Consider the following 17,411-nt stretch of genomic DNA (forward strand, 5'->3'; position numbering starts at 1 on the left):
AGAGGATGACATATTTCCCAGAAAACGCCAATAACTGATTGAACGTCTTAAGTCTGGACGGGCATGCGCGCTTGATATAATAAATATTAAAGTGCCAGATTTTTTGAATGGAGGCTGGTTGGTACAAGCGAGGCGCAGAGAGCTGAGGAGCAACATCACACGCTGCCGACAAGAAATGGCCAGCCATGCACACCTGTGTAAAACAGCCTCATTAGGGGATGTTAAAAAAAAAAAAGAGTAACTGGATAAACGACGTTAGCTGCTATTATCTGAGCCACAAAATACCCACAAAGCCCGTGTTTCCCCTGCCTCCGTCCGCACTGAGCTATGTAGATGAACGCAACACTCGGGACATGTAGAGGCAGACCACTCCAGTTTTCCTACATGATGCCACACAGCGAACCCAGATGAGCTACTACGACCAGCGTCAAGCTCACAGCAACAGCAAAGCCTGCACATAAGGTTTCTTCAAAATAAAACTGCACCATACAGCCAACTATTTCTGTTTCCCGGTACTGGGCAAATATGGAAAGCTGGAAGTGCCATGATTCACATCTGTTTGCACAAGCTTCAAATAAATCAAAACCCTGCTTTTTCCAAACAGGCAGCACCTTTCACGGTGCTCTAATTACAATGATAATATTTATGCCATCAAAATCCAGACCTTTCAGAAGTTTGGGGTCCAGGCTTTTTTTATTCATGTGCCAGCATAATTGGACAAGGGTTTTCTAATCATCAATTAGTCTTTCAACACCATTAGTTAGCACAATGTACCATTAGAACACAGGAGTGATAGGGTTAGATATTCCATTAAAAATTGTCTATTTCCAGCTAGAATAGTCATTTATCACATTAACAATGTCTAGACTGCATTCCCGATTAATTTAATGTTGTCTTCATTGAAAAAAATGCCTTTCTTTCAAAAATAAGGACAATTTCTAAGTGACCCAAACTTTGCAACGGTAGTGTATGTCATTCTAGTGAGATGTATGAAGATGCCACTTTTTGAACAACCAAAGACCTGTTAGTTATGCCAGTTTTTATATTGTTTGTTCATGGGTTAACAAAGCACCTCCATCTGTTTTGCAACCAAGTAGTCATCTATGAAAGGTGCTTGCTATTTTTGAGGTTGTGAGTTGTACAGTTGTACTGGATTCAGAGAGTTACATATTTATTTACCTGGTACAGAATGCACAGAATCATTGACAAATTCTTAAAATAACTTGCGTGGATCACTGTTGCGTAAATACATCTATACTGGGTGGGCACTTCTGCAATAAACTGGTAACTGTCCTCATTTGTCATAGGACGGCTGCGAATTGTACAGTTTATATTTGGTCAATAGCAATGTGATCATCTTACTTTGGATTTGAAACATTGTTCTTTCTCTTAGTGCCGAAATAGTCATTGTCTGGGTTTGGAGTGTGCGGGTAAGGGATGGGTGTTTAAAATTCATGTTCATTAAAACTTTTTTCCCTGCTGCTCTACAAGTACAATTTAACCTGTGGAAAAACAGCAAAAAAAAAAACACAGTGAAAAAACAAACGGCACAATGAACATGTTTTCGATAAGGGAAAAACCAGCATTCAATAAAATCTAACAGGAGCACTATGAAAACTAGAGCTACGCCAAAAGAAAATGATGTTGTAATCAGAACACAGAGCTTTATTGGGTTTTAGTGAGGTGGTAAAAGCACCTGAATTGCGTGTAAATAGAAGTAAATGATGTCACTTCCCTGCTTCCATACAGTCCAGCATGTGAACACCACCACTCTTCTCCATTATCCTATTTGAATACATGATAAAAACTGGAGAGGTTTATTTTGAACCTGAAATCTGTCTGCTTCCTGTGTCTTTATGTCCAACTGTGGATGACTTGCCGCAGCTCACCACCTCCTCCTCCCTCTCCCAGACAATGAATGAAGCCAGTTTGGGGGAATGGACAAGCCCAAGACCAGTTCAGGGGAGCTAAACACCCCTCTAACATGTTAGTCAAAAGCATTCCAAAAACACGACAGCTCTCACTCTCAGCTCCATTCACCTCACGTCAGTTAATTTTGTCTTACCATTGAGAAGAAAGAGCGACAAGAAAAAAAAAAAACACGTTAAATAATAACACCCGCCCTGCAGCACCATGTATGATCTCACAAATAAACTAAGCAACACAATACGTGTTAATATCTGCAACGACGCCTCAGTGACACCATGTATGAGCTTACATTACCTGCAGGATGCTCAACTTCACTTCTCTGCGGTGCGGCCACGGCTTCACCAGCTGCGTCAAGTCAGCAGACATTCACCAGGACGACACAGGAAATGCCCACATATGGTCTTCAAAATAAAAGCGAAAAGTGCACACTTTTAGCCTTGCTGCGTTCGAAAGACAGTAATGAGACTCAATTTTTAGACAGTATTAACCAATTTCCCGCTCATACTATACCTGAAATATGACGTGGCTTTTAAGTGTGTTTTAAATACAACCAAATTTCCCAGTTTTAGGTCAAAATGTCACTCAACAGGCAAATGTTATTTTTCCATAACGGAAACGGTATGCTTCATTCTAGCTACCTTGACACCGCTCAGTCCCACCTCTTCATACAGCACATAAGATAACATTAATTATGCTAATTTATTGTAACGCATCCAGCTGTTGATGTGTTGCTGCCCTGACCTGTAGAAATGCTGTAGCTTCGTACTTCACAGCACACTGTTACGGACAGCTAGCTTGGTTGCTACCGGCCGCTAGCGTGAATTGCCCGGTCCAGATGCTGTTTGGCAGCGGGACGGAGTGAATCCTCCTGAAAGTTGATGCTGCAGTTTGCCACCCAGCATCACCGAGGAGAAAACATTTCCGACCACAACTTTGTCAACAAAGGCCAGTGGGGGTAGCTTAATTAGCATTCAGTCGTAACTACAAAAAAAAAAAAAGGTGAAACGTAAATGACATTTCTAAAATACAAGTGTGCATAGGCCCGCGTAAGATACACGAAAATCGCTTAAATTACGCAAATTACGCATTTGACTTATCAAATTATTATCACAAATCTCTTATGAGCAGTCATACTGGTGAGCAAACGGCTATATTAATAACAGCGGTCGTCTTCTATGCAGTTATGCTGGTGGTTTAATCGGTTAAATCCCGAGTTTCTACGCGTTATTTAGGTTAGTTTTTATTAGTAGCTGCTAGAGCGCGAGACAAACGCACTACCTCAAACCCACGCGCACTACCGCAAGACCCGCCCTCTACAGTAACGCTGGAAAATAAGCTTCAAAATTTTACCTTAATTTAAAGCTATAAAATGCATTAAAACGCTTTTTCGTGCATGCATCGTCATTATTACACTTGTTGTAACATTACAGATTATTTAGGTTGTTTGTTTTGACACAGAAATGGACTTCTTGAGAGTGGAAAAGTCTCTCTCACTCATATGAGACTAACACAGACTATGTAGGAGATGAATCACTACTTTATCAGCTGAATGATCTCATTCTAAATACCCTCTCATTACCAAGACCTGCGCTCATCGTTTACTTAATAAATATTTAATTTTATTGATTTGAATGTTGAAGTTTAAAAGGTGAATCTTTCCCCGTTAACATCTCATCATATTGCATGAATGTGGGATGTATCCCAACAGTATTTCATCCCCACAATTAGGCCTGTACAAGAAATGAACGGCCGACTAATTAAGACTACTGGGGTCGGCCTATTAAAAGTCTTCATGTGTTACAGGGCTCACTTTAGTGTTTTTCCACATGGGTTGCCAGGTGCTTGGAACCCTTTAAGGATCAGGGGTGTGGTCGGTGTTGACGAAGACGAAGGGGAGCACTGAGAATACCAAATGAAAACAGTCAGAGCAGAGCGGAGAGTCCCCAATGAAACCATGATCCTATAACTGGCTTATGCAACTGATCAGAGCCTCATTCAGCATTATATAAGAGCATTAGTTTGGCCTACTGCTCACAGCTGGGCTGGGGACTACCACTGTTGTTGTCATCCACAACAATATGGGTCAAATCACAACTTTAGGTAGGAACATGTACACATCTGTACATGTGTGTGCGTGTAGTGGTGGTGGTTAGCATGTGTCCAGGTGCAGCAGGGGTTTCACTGTCACTGCATCTAATGTCATTTGCTACCAAATCCTACATGCATAAGCAGGCGGAATTTCCACAGATAAACTGGACCAACGACAGATTACTGACATAATCAGTGCGCTGAATTAGCCAACTTGATGTTCTGTCAGTCAACAATCAGAATCAGCCTAGAAGGAACAGAGGTTTACTCTGCTGTACACACATTTTTTTTTAAAGGGGATATCATGACTAACATAAGGTCATGTTATTCAACAACCTGCTCAATTATTTCTCACAAAGCGATGGTCTTTGTGTCTGTATATAATGCTGTCTTTATTGCATGAATAATGGTAACGTCTAACTTTCAGACTGAATAAGGAAACAGAAGTAGGTGACATCACTTTTTTTCCCCCCCCAGATGAGCTCCACCTACTTAAAACTAGAAAAAAAAGCAACAGCAATAAAAAAAAAAAAGTCTTATGTGAAATACCCAAAGCTGTTTAAACTATTACAGAAAACAATATTTTCATGTAGGTTATTTTTTTTGTAAGCCGTTCAGAAAGTAATTTCTCATGGCCTTCAAGTCTTTAATATATAATTTTACATCAACTGGAACTCTAAAAGTTGTCTCATTCCAGACATCTGAATCGCTGCCCACATCTCTTAACCTGTTCATTAAATCAACTAGGTCTGGTGCAGATGGCTGTTTCTGCAGTTGGAAAAACCAATGAGCTAATCAGGGCACTGGAGGTTGAATTAAAGTGGAATTCCAATGTTTTTACACATAAAAGTCTACATACCGGATTGAAGGAGAGGTACTACATGTGTGATGAAGCTGTCTGAAATGAGAAAAACAAGTGAGTTAATCAGCTACTAGCACACCACTCCCACTTATTTAAGACAGTTGCAATTTGGGGAGAATCGCCAGGTTTTGACAAAAGGACTGATTGTAATAAATATTAGAATCTCATTTTTCAACTTGATTATTTTTGCCTAATGATAAGAAGCACATGTTATGTACATAACAAACCAAAACTGTGGAGGGTAAAAGTCTTGCACTTATCAGGTTTTAATGAAAATGGATTATGGGAAATGTAGGATTTTGGATTGTTCTATATTATTGATTAAAAGTTGGGATATTTCAGTCTTTGTTGGTTTATCTAAGCTTCTGAATGAAGATTTTTCAACATGAAAAGCACAAATAAGAATGGAAAAACAAGCAGGGGACTTCCCCGTGGAAAAAATATGTTATTGCAGAGAGGGGAAACAAGATACGACTTCACAGAGCAGTCATTTCTTGCTCTTGCCCAACTCAAGTCTTAAATGAATATAGTGAAGTATAATGAAGTGCTGTGTTCACCCGCCCAGCTCACGGCGATCTTGTGATGAGGGGAAAGCACATTCCCTCTACATTATTTGCCAAACGTGTGTGTTTTGCACCAGGGAACCCTGCATAGAGGGAACACAATAAATCACATTTCAGCAGGCTCATGTGATTAATGGAGGGAAGGCAGCAAGGCATTTGGAAATCCCTGCAGACCAGAGTTGATGACATTGCGTTCACAGCTTCAAAAGAAAACATGCAGTAATTCTCAGTGTAGTATATGTAAAAAGAACAGATTACCGTACAGGTTTAGAGATTTTACACCACATATGTCAAAATAACTTCTACCTCATGAGAGCCAGCAAGTCTCTGACAGAGAAAGTGTATCATTTGAGGGGCAACAGCTCCACCTACAGGACACAACTATTGTCCACACTCCGGTTTGATTGAACGTCAGCTTTATTGTTTATAATGAAAAGTGAACATTTAGTGAGAAAGCAACCAACAGAAAAATGATTGTTGTAAAAACTTATAAAGATTTACTTGTGTGTAAAATATAAGGCACTCTTCTTTTATAAAACAATGCAATAAAAATGCATAACTAGAAAAAATAGATTGTAGAAACTTAACCAACATTGCCCCATGAAATGCAACTGATGTGAAGGGAGTGATTAAAAAAAAAACAAGGTACAAGCACAGTGTAAATTTAGTGAAACAAACCCATCAGGTCCCTACAGACAAAGATAAGTCATTTGGTTTGATCTTATAAAGGGCTTGTAGTGCTTTCAATCAAAATATTTGTAGAGTACAAAAGTAAAATTGACCTGAGGTGAAAGACTGGAATGTGATGAAAACTTAAACAATCTTCTTTGTCTGCAAAAGATTTTTTTTAACCTCAAGTCACAAAAACACATGATAGTAACTTTCGGTGTATGCAGCAACCTGAGGTAAATAAAGCAGATTACAATTTCCCATTTTAACTGCATGAGTTGTACGAATCTTAAAGATTCAAGCAGAAGATTTACAAACTAAAGCGATCTTTACTCAAGGTGCAAATGCCAACAGGCCAGCAGCCGCATGCTGACAGGCTTCACCATATCTAGTTGAAGTCTCTGTCGGGGAGCACCAGCGGGGCCACCAGGGTCCAGAGGTACAGGGCCAAGCCGAGCCAGCTGGAGCAGATCTTCACCCAGACAGCCGGCATGGTGGTCTGCATGGCCTCGTAGTTTGTGTCGGGTCTGGTGAGTTAGAGAGGGAGTTACAGTTAGAGAAAAGTCAGAAGGAGTTAGCCAAGAACAGCAAACAACAGATACTTACTTGTACCAGTTAGTGAGAGTCATCATGATGTAGAGAGAGGCCAGGAAGAGGCTGAAGTGGAAGAAGGAGTAGCTGTAGGTGACCCCCTCCTCTTCATTGTCCACGGCCCGTCGGACTCCATCCTCCCCTGTGGTGGCCTCATGTTCAGCAGCAGTCAGACCCTGGCCATCCTCGGTCTGCATCAGCCTGTTTACTTGAGCGTTGTTAGACGAGCGGATACTGTGGTGGGCGAAACCCCAAGAACTCATATTAATATACAGCACTATATGACACTGCAAAGTCTCTGTCCTTTCATTTTGCATGCAGACAATTCCTTCTCAACAAAGAGTTCATATTTTCTCCAGTCTCATTGACTGCATTTGTGGTGTATATTTATGTAAACTGGTTTTGGGCCATCATTCAACTACGCATTCTCCAAAAGCAAATCCCAGAGGAACAAAAACTTACATATTGTATGTTAGAGAAGAAACAAATATTTTTTAAATGCACAATAAGCAGTGATATTTTCCATTTTGATTCTCTAAAGCTAGTGTGAAGTATAGAGGTGTAACTACCCGAGTGTACACATGAAGAAGAATCAAGTAGCTGTCTGTCACTCTGGGCAAAGATTATTTCCACAAATGCTGCTCTACAGAACCTGAGTACCAGTGGTTCCACTACTGAGGGCAGTCTGGCTGCTTTATAAAATAGTCTATAAACTCCAGTGGTGTCATTCCTACGCTTCTCTTAAAATGAAAATAGACTGGTCTGTGTTTTGTGATTGTTTTAAACTTGGAGGTGTAAACGAGAAACTGTTAAGATCTGAAGACGTTTACTTTCACCACTCCTCAAGACTCGTCACAATTAAATAGCCTCCCAGTTTTACAAGCAAGTAAGAATTTGTCCTAATTGTTCCATACAACCACCATCCAATAGTCATCAAACTCTGTATGATCCTGTCACTTCACTGCCTGTTGCTAGCAAGCAAGCAAGGTAATCAATTCAGAATTACCAGCTGCTTTGCAGTTCACCAGGTGTGTTTACTTTCTACAGCTGTCTTTGCTAACTCTAAAATGTCTCAGCCACAAACAAAGCACACCAAATGTTCTACTGCTGGCTGCAAGAATGAACACACGAGTCTACATGCACTCCCAGCACCTGAGGAACTGAGGACCCAGTGGCAATGTCAACACAACAATTGAAAATCCTTAGTGTTGGCACATTGTGCAGCTAATGTGGTTAATGTTACCATTAGCATTAGCAGCACGCCCACAGTTCAGAACACTGTGGAAATTGTTAAGATGATCAGCATTCAGAGATGATGGACACTTCAAGACAGATTTGGAACTCATCTGCAAAGACTGGGTGGATGTAAACTCAGCTGGTGTTCTGTTTGTATCTTTCCTGCAATCACTTCAGGGACATATCCGAGGATGCTACACTGTACCACTAACATACAGATTTTATACTGCAACAACGTTTGACAAACTCATTCTGCATGTGAGGCAAAAACAGCAGCAACAATTTAATTCACCGACATTTCCATGTCAAATGGCCACTCAGAATAAAAGTTAGAGACAACAAAAAGTCTGGGTCACACACTCATTCAAGAAGATAAAGATAACTCGACAGGTTCTTACGCCATCCTCATCATAAATTGATATCTCAATTTTTAGCAATGGCAATCTGATTATATTTTAACAATTTCAGACTACATGTGATAAAAGCGGTGATGTTAACAGATCTCGCACTTCTTTGGGTGAAGGAAAATCACCTGCAACAACAGTAAAATACCCGGCATAAATACCTGGCATAAAGAGTACAGAACAAGAAAATGATCAGTCCCACGATGCTCTGTGCATCCCACCACTGGACATTTCCTGAGGCAGGAGGAGCAGGTCCTGGTGCTGGAGTGGCACTGGGCTGGACCAAACTCAACAGACTTGGGTTACACTGGCGGTCTGAGGTAGAAAGCACAAAAAACTGCATAAACAGCCAAAATTTAACTGTAAACAGTAAAAAGTTGCTTTTAGGTCCATAAGAGCTTTCAGATTTACGGTAATTAAGTTCAAACAAATGTCTTAAGATATTCTTCTTAGTGCTGTCTCTTTATGCTTCTTTCCTAAGTTACATATCCCGCCTCAAGCTCGGCCTCATTGGACTTACTGGGGTTGTTGCTCATAGCTGACCAGGTGAGATACATGGTGTAAAGGGAGATGAGAGAGGCCTGGAGCAGGCCTGAGCTGGGCTGGGCCTCCTGTGGAGACATGGAGGAAGTCATGAGTCATAAAAGAAATCAAAACACCAGGAAAGCTGAACTCTCTTCATTGCTAAAGTCATTTTGTCCTCAAATCTGAACCGCTTACAGTGTCACACGAGCTGCAACATTGTGACCTTTCATAAACTAACTGAGAATTCTGTAGGGTAAAGTCTCCACTATCCCATAGTAGAGAGATACAGTTTAGTAGTTGTTGCAAAGTGATGTTAGAGAGAGACATGTCTTTTCTCTCAAACAATTTTTGCAAGAGCACAGTCCCAAGGCAGACACACGTTTTGAGAAATCTATTACAGCATCTACACTGATTAGCTACAGCTCATACAACGTATAATATACTGTCAGTGTAGATAATGATTGTCACCGGACAAGGCAATGATAAATGCTCGGCATGAAAATTTCTTTCTGCATAAATAACATGAAATGACTGTTATTGGTCGACCAACATCAGTAACATGGGGACAAAAAGAAGAGTTCTGTACTGTGTAGCAGTCTCTGCTGCAACATTCATAACAGGGAGACACATCGTTTTCTAAAACACTGTACCTGAGCAGGGCTTTTGAAATGAAAACATTACATAGAGTAAGTTATTTTCTTTGCCCCACGATAGGTGACTGAAGGGCTGCAGTGTATGATGGTCAGCTGGTCTCAACTGTTAATACTGGGGTTTGCTGCTCTGCTTCATCGTCACTGATGGAGTATGAAATATTTCACCTTTGTGGTACAAAATGATGTCATCATTGAATTAAAAATGCACCAAAATGCTGCCTTTCTTCAGATGAACTCCAACTTGTGGAGGGTTTTGAATCATCTGCCCATACCGTTCAGAAATATAAAGCCTTCTAATGGTACCACCATGCTGTCACCGCTGGATAACGAAGAGAGATGGAAGGTTTAAGGGGTGCAATGTGTTGATGTTGGAGCTTAACAAAAGTGGGTTATTTGTCGACTGGGAAGCAGATCCAAAATGGAACCGGCTATTGGAAGGAGAGGTCACAGCTGAAACAAATATCAATTCCATAACTAGGTATTCAGATTGAGCAATAAATAGAAGGCACCATCATATATTGATAATATATACACACATTATTGGTACAGTGTTCCAAAATAAATACAAAAAAAAGGGTAAGGGCACAAACTATGAATATTGGTAGTGTGACATCTGTCTTCTAAAGTCTTTACTTTACCTGAACTTTGGGCAGAATGGCCACGATGGACACAATGATGCAGAATATAAAGTTGAGGCTGATGAACACCTTGTGCGCTGTGCAGTCGTCAGGTTGAGTGTAAAACACATAGAAGAGCACGACAGCAGCAAAAGCCAAAGCGTAGTGGATGAAGGTAAAGGACAACAGAGCTGGAAAAAAAAAGAATAATCACTAGACAATCCTGTGAAACCAATTACAACACTGTAAAAAAAGTAATACTTGTTTGATGATGTGTGAGTATCAAATTCCCAGGCTTTTACACGAAACCTTAAATGTATCTTATTTGCTTTCATGCATTTGACTCGTTAGGTTAATTACATGTTTACTGTAATGAATCGATACTGCTTTAGTCCATAGCACCTCTGAATTCATTTTTTTAGGCAATTTTCCAAACATATGAGCACACCTATAAAGAAAAATCTTCATTTTATGATTAAAGATTCTCCTATGACAAAGAAACCATTTCTCTTTGAACACTATTTGCGTGAACCCTAAATTTTGAACTGTCATTTAAAGTTCTATTAAGAAAGTGTGTTGCTGTTCTACCTGCAAACCAGCACTTGGGACTTCCATTCTCTGCCTTCTCCAGCCAGGCCTGGTTCCATGAGTGGGCAAAGTCCACCAGCAGGATGAGCTGGATGATGATGAAGACGAAAGAGCCCACCACGCCAAAGTAATACCACACTGAGACCAGAGAGAGGAGGGTTCAGTTTAAGAGTGTTAGTACTGTGTACTGCCTGACCTGTCAGATTATAATACAAAACCAGAAATCAGTGGACTGTCTCTATAGAACATGCTGTCACAGTTCAAATCTGATCAGAACTAGTTGTTATATAAACATATATTAAGCTCATTTATGAACAATGACCATCAGAAATGACGATTCTTTAACATTCCTGTTAACTACATAGAGCAGTGATCATCAACTGGCGGCCCGCAGGCGGGCCGGATTCGGCCCGCCGAACCGTCCAATCCGGCCCGCGACTGGATTCCAAAATTGTGAGGATCAAAGAGAAAATATCATGTGGTCCACACTATTAAAGCAGTCAGTCCAGTCATTATTAAAGGATCTGTTTTCCACATCAACTTTTCGTTTCGTGGTCTTAGAGAGTGCCATTTTACCCGTGTTAAGAGGCCTTTTCCTGTCACTTCTGTGGTGTTTCTTTTTCAAGTGCTCTGTGAATAAAGTTGACTTGAGATGAGGCAAAATATCTCTATCACTCCTAGTGGTTGACTGTGGTACAGGTGATAGGAGCACTGACTCATAAAGGCTAAAAATGCCTTCAGTTTTGTAATGAAATGGAAAAAATATAAAAAATAAACATCAAATAATAATGTTATGCCAAAATTCGATTTTTATTTAATTTTTGTTTGAGGGTCCGGCCCCCAAAGTGACTGTCCGGTAAAATTCTGGCCCTCTGGCAAATATAGTTGGTGACCCCTGACATAGAGTATTTGATGGCTACAAGTGGTTGTTTAACATCAACAAAAGGTGACTATAACGCCATGGCTGTTCTAAACATGTAACATATGTGGACTGTTAGCAGAGCGCTGCTGCAACATTGTCCTTTAGACAAAAATGGATCACAAACTGTGCATATTTAAACTACAGAAATACAAGAAATGACTAAATATGTACAAAACTGGGTTTTCATCACTCCGTCTACAATTACTTTGCCAGTATCCCCCGACGATCAATGAGTACCTTTAGTCCTTACAGGGTCTGCTAGAGTCTGTAGATGTAACCTACCCATATTACACAAATCTGACACAAAACTGTACATTTCAGAGCACTGTGATGAGTTCAATAACACAAAACCTGAATATCAAAGTTCAAAGTCTTGTTTCACCACAACTATATAATGGATGTGACACATTCGCTACCGACCACGTTATGTGCTCACTGTGGCTAAAGCATAGACCTTTCTGAACAGAAAGACGCACAAAATAACACAGTGACCGCCTTGTCGATCAAAGACTAATTGAGATACAGGTCGGAAATCAATTGAAAATATTTGACTGATGATACCCGAGATTAGGGATTGATGAAAAGCAAAACCGGTTGAAAAATTTCTTATCAGTTTACATCTATAGTTAATTAATAAGATCAAGTATGCAAACACACCAATATGTGTGAAAAGGTTTCAAACCTGCGTTAAAGGCGCCATCTGGAATGAAGAATGCTCCCACAGTTATGCCAACCAGCACCAGAAACTTGAAGAACCAGAAACTGACCAAACAAAGTCAAAGTTATTATGTGTACAGCAAACATTCTTTCCACAGTGTAAACATACTCAGAGTTGCAGTGTCTATGTTTGTCCACCAGAGTGCACTGTGCTGTCACCCTACAGAGCTGTGGTACTGAAGCTGCAGTACAAACCCATTTTGGATGGCAGCTCTGGGGTCCTTGCTGCTGCGCACCCGGATCATGATGATGGTGAAGAGGAAGAAGAAGCAGGCCATGGCGAAGCACATGCGGTACACAGACTTGTAGCCCACGATGATGTCACAATTCACTTTGTTCTCTAAGCCAGGTATGGTTGACCCACCCACACAAAAACCTGGAATCTGACAAGAAATAATGAGTGGAAGAAAGACAAGATTACAACCAAGTCAGCTGGATTGCTTTTTAGCATTTTTTTCAAAAACTCCTCTGGGACTTCAGAACTCAAGCATCCTGTTGCAATATATCCCTGTTGCTGGGATACAGCTTCATGAAAATGAATACTTATCCATTTTTTTCCTTGTCTTGGAGATGGCATGTGGGTTGAGAAAACATCATTACACTTGGGTCTTAAGAAAACATCAACCCTCGTCAATAAAACAGCCCGTGTGGATCATTCAGTCTGTTCCTATCCCGTCTCATCGGACGTACCTTTTTAAGATGTTCCTCCATGCCTGGGAGAATCATAATGATGGACACCAGAGTCCCCAGAAGCAGCAGGAAGGAGAAGGCCAGCCGGCTAACTGTGGAATTGTACGTCGAGGGGCAGCATGATGACAGGAGGCAGGAGGCCGAGCCGCACAAACAAGATGCCTTTAAGAAACACACGGAAAATAATTACCAGGATATTAACACAGATTCATATTTTATGAAAGTCAGGAACAGGGCTCTGGGGTGTGGGGTTATCAGGCATGCATGGGGTGCAAAGACTGACTGGAAGGAAAAACAAAACAAACACTGTCTGCTGTCAGGGAAACCATCTTTCTCCATATTATACAAGACTTCTGGATAGCAGAGACAAATGATCATTTCCAATGTCAGTAATCAAGCCTGTGATTACAGCTGCCATCATAACAAATCTCTTCCTCTCCCTGTTTCTTACTCAGCACTGCGAACAGCATCACAGCAGATTCTTGCATGATTCAGATGCAGACTGCTGAGAGGTGTGGGAAGCACTGAGGCGGAGACTGTAGCTGAGATCAGGCAGCCTTCTCGGAATATGACCATGCACGAGAGTACCCAAGCCTCGGGTGTAAACACAGCAGCTGTGACAAGAAGATTCCAGTTTCCATGGCTCAGCTGGCCCTATGCAATACTGCCTTGGCAACAAACAGTACTTATTAACTGCAATCCTTAAACAGTCGAGGCAAAAACTACACAAATATCAAATCCAGACTTTAGGTTTTCTAAAAGATGTTTGCAAGGAATCTATAGAGGTAGCCCCTAATTTAAAAAATGCAGATCACACATAAAGTCAATTTTATATGACTTATCTTACAAGATGAAAAGGGCTTGGTGTCAAACTTCTACACTTTTTTGGTATCAAAATATGGATATTGAAAGTTGTCAAAGAATGAGAGCTGATTTAGACTTTGGATTTGTTTTAGACAAACATTTAATATTTCAGCACTAAAACTAAAGACAAATATCACAAACTATTAAGGATGCCACACTATTACGCTGAATTACAGCCTACCTGGGAACAGAAAAAGTCCAAATGAAAACAAACCTCGAGAAAATCAATTTTGATTAGATCTGCTTGGCCTGCATGAGGCAGACTTACAGCTGTGCCACACTTTAACAGGTGATGTTACTGGTTGATGCAGTGTTTTGAATATTGCATCCATCCTGGATTTGGTGTTTTGAATCATGCTTACTGCGCAAATGGCACCAGTGGAGCTGCAACAGGCAGCAATGCAAAGCAAAAAAGACCATCAACCTGTGCTGGAAGCTGTTTGGAATTTTCCTTTAATATTTCTGTAGCTTTTGAGTGTAAGCTGACTGAGACTCTACAGATGTGAAAATGGTATTAGAACTAAAATAATTTTTTAGAATTTGTTTACACAGGCAAGTTTTGCTAAAATATTTATACAACTATAAAATAACTGTTTTCACCAGTGATGGCTTTGGTAGATAATATTTAACTCCTTCAAGTATGGCGTTAACTACAGCAAACAGTTATTCATATTTCAGCTGAAACCTCATTATTTACAAGAATTACTCCAAACCAGTAGTGAAGGATCCCCCAAGCTTTATCTGTACCGCTATGTGACCATGGCCTTAATATTTGTTACCCTGAAAACCTGCATTATAAATAATAAAAAAAAAAAACACGGTGGTAAAACGGGCTAAAATCTTCAATTCTACAAGAAATATACAGGCATAAAAATATTCTCTGATTGACTGCAGTGTAGGGAATATTTTGATCACAATTTAACCCATATGGCTTGTGTCACTAATGTTTTTTTTTCTACAAGTGAAAATGTAACTGGTCACTGTAGTGGACTTCATGCATCTATAGTTATAGATTAATACCGTTAATACTGACCTGATAACTTATGAGAACAAAATTGTGAATTACTGAAACACTGGATAATAGAAAAATGTAAATGTAAAACTGGAGAGGTTCCATGGTAAAATATATTCAGTAGACATCTAATAACAAAATAAATATTGTCATCAACCAAGTAATCAACAAGGGAAGTTTCTGAATTAACACTTCTTACCCTATTTACCTGTAGTGTTTTGACTAAAAGTGCATTTTAAACTGTTGACAGTTGTGTATAGATGGAAATGGTTTGGGCATGTTTTAAGTCGTTTGAGTGTTTTATAATCTTTTGTTTTTAATAAGTCATGCATAATGGTTAACAGAGGTGAATACTTCTTTACTTTTCTGCCTTTAATTTTTCTGCAATTTCCATCAATCTATTAATACGTGTTTTGAAACATCTTTCATCGGCGCAAAAGTCTCAAATACATTTTAATTTTTACATTATATGAAAGAAATGGAAACGGTGATGCCACTCTCCATAGGGGATGACGTAATGCCCAAAGTAAAACCCGGAAATTGCGCCTTTTCAGTAAGTTACAGAAACTTGCCAGTAGGGTAACAATAAAGTCGAATTAACTTATAGAGTAACTGTAAACAAAGCCAGAGGACAGCCTAAGGCGTTGCTGCTCTCACACTAAACTCTTCAAACGTTTAGCAAATCACTGCCCCCTCGCAAATCGGACATCCTGATAGAACATAATTTTGATCAAGACTTTAATGAGTTGGGCTACCTTGACTTAGAAACAGTGTTAACTCTAGCCTAGTGTTAACCCTAAGGCAGTAAAGGCGTGTCACTTGTCGCCGCCGCGTGTTTTAACAACTTCCCGGTTTTTTAAAAAAAATGTACGCCACAACTTAATGAAATGTCTAAAATTACTCGTTGTCCAGGATGTATGCCGACGTTAATTAGTATTCAGCTATTCTGAGTAAGTACAATGACACCTTAGCAGAAGTTCATCTAAAGGCAACAGCAGAATATCATATTTATACATAGTTTCATGTGAATCTGTGACGATATCCCGAGGTACTGTTGTCTTGGCTAGCCAAACAACGCACAAACATTTCCGGCAATAGTCAAGATGTTTTTATTTTATTTTATAAACAGCGTCTCTGCTTTTCATACACACACAATAAGACCAAGAAACGTGTACTCACACAACTTGCAAGGGAACCCAGAGCCAAACACGCACCCATGTCTGTTAAATTCACACTTTCAAAGAAAGTCGCAAAAGCTTGAAAAGTTCAGGAAGAAACTGACACAAAATGGCGACGTCAAGTAAGTCAAAAAAATTATCTTCAAAATAAAAGCTTTGTCAAGTCTGCTCGTACACTATTAAGCACAAACTCGGGATGTCATGTTATGTCAGTTTATTTACATATGTTTATACACTGCGGCATATATCCATATAAAATACAAAGAATTCAGAGGTTTCGCTGCTGGGGGTATTGCGGTAGACCAAGCGTCTCCTGAAGCTTACTTTTATTTTGACTGGTTGCTGTTAACAATCAGAAACCACAGCATTTTACTTTGGGCTGCCTTCTTTAACCAAACACTCATTTTGATTGGTTCAATCAGCTGTCTGTCCACGTTTGATCAATTGGACGCTAATGCGCAAAACAGAAACCATCCCTTTATTATCGTAGTACTTCAAACACAAAAATACATTTCAGTGCCAATTTTGCTTAATGTTATCTTAAAAGTTTTGTTGTATTTGGTCTTAAAATCACATCTTTCACTCAACAATGTCCTACACAAAGCAATTCAAATGAAATTTCAAACTAAACATGTTATATACACTGCTCAAAAAAATTAAAGGAACACTTTGAAAATACATCATATTTCAATACGGGGAAAAAACAAACTGGATATTAGCATTGATATGGACTGGTTAATGTGTTAGGAATGAAAAGTGCCACATTGTTTGATGGGAATGAAAATTATCAACCCCCCAGGAGGGCTAAATTCAAGACACCCCAAAATCAAAGTGAAACACTGATGTGGCAGGCTAGTCCATCTCGCTGATTCAGTAGTTTGTATGGCCTCCATGTGCTTGTATGCATGACTGACGATGCCGGGACAAGCTCTGAATGAGACGACAGATGGTGTCCTGGGGTATCTCCTCCCAGAACTGGACCAGCTGAGCTCCTGGACAGTCTGAGGAGCAACCTGATGGTGTCGGATGGAACAAAACATAATGTTCCAAAGGTGTTCTATTGGATTCAGGTCAGGTGAGCGTGGGGGGCAGCTAATGGTATCAGTTCCTTCATCCTCCAGGAACTGCATGAGTTCTCTTACCACATAAGACTGGGTACTGTCGTGCACCAGAAGGAATCCAGGACCACTGCACCAATGTAGGGTCTGACAATGGGTCAAAGGATTTCATCCTGATACCTAATGGCAGTCAGAATGTCATTGTCCAGCCTGTAGAGGTCTGTGCGTCCCTCCATGGATATGCC

At 40.1% G+C, this 17,411-nt stretch overlaps 2 protein-coding genes across 3 annotated transcripts in view; both read right to left on the reverse strand.

Moving 5' to 3' along the window:
- The window catches only part of hivep3a (HIVEP zinc finger 3a), a 44,260-nt gene extending 41,938 nt beyond the window's left edge, over positions 1 to 2,322 (reverse strand). The window contains exon 1 of the mRNA XM_022215244.2: positions 2,224 to 2,322. The gene's annotated coding sequence lies outside the window, so the exon portion shown is untranslated. The remainder of the gene's footprint in view (positions 1 to 2,223) is intronic.
- A 3,519-nt stretch (positions 2,323 to 5,841) lies between these two features.
- serinc2 (serine incorporator 2) lies at positions 5,842 to 16,243 on the reverse strand. 2 transcript variants are annotated; one of them, XM_022215245.2, is made up of 10 exons: positions 16,110 to 16,243; positions 13,055 to 13,216; positions 12,560 to 12,747; positions 12,330 to 12,409; positions 10,726 to 10,863; positions 10,159 to 10,328; positions 8,863 to 8,953; positions 8,504 to 8,657; positions 6,718 to 6,936; positions 5,842 to 6,638 (listed from the first exon to the last, which is right to left on the reverse strand). In XM_022215245.2, exons 1-10 carry the CDS (start codon positions 16,146 to 16,148, stop codon positions 6,500 to 6,502), a joined length of 1,380 nt encoding a protein of 459 aa, XP_022070937.1. In that variant the 5' UTR covers positions 16,149 to 16,243; the 3' UTR covers positions 5,842 to 6,499. The 2 variants fall into 2 exon arrangements, with proteins under 2 accessions (XP_022070937.1, XP_051811180.1); XM_051955220.1 differs by lacking the exon at positions 16,110 to 16,243 and adding an exon at positions 13,506 to 13,520.
- Between the last annotated feature and the right edge of the window lie 1,168 nt (positions 16,244 to 17,411).

The sequence above is a fragment of the Acanthochromis polyacanthus genome, chromosome 11, assembly GCF_021347895.1.
Source record: "Acanthochromis polyacanthus isolate Apoly-LR-REF ecotype Palm Island chromosome 11, KAUST_Apoly_ChrSc, whole genome shotgun sequence".
NCBI classification, from domain to species: Eukaryota; Metazoa; Chordata; class Actinopteri; family Pomacentridae; genus Acanthochromis; species Acanthochromis polyacanthus.

Bases quoted from the DNA above. Each gene is read 5' to 3' on its own strand.
- serinc2 (XM_022215245.2), bottom strand. From the start codon at position 16,148: ATGGGTGCGTGTTTGGCTCTGGGTTCCCTTGCAAGTTGT. The intron at 12,410-12,559 runs GTTTGTACTGCA...TTGTTTGGTCAG, and splicing joins AGAGCTGCCATCCAAAATGG to TTTCTGGTTCTTCAAGTTTC. The intron at 8,658-8,862 runs GTAAGTCCAATG...TTTCTACCTCAG, and splicing joins AGCTATGAGCAACAACCCCA to ACCGCCAGTGTAACCCAAGT.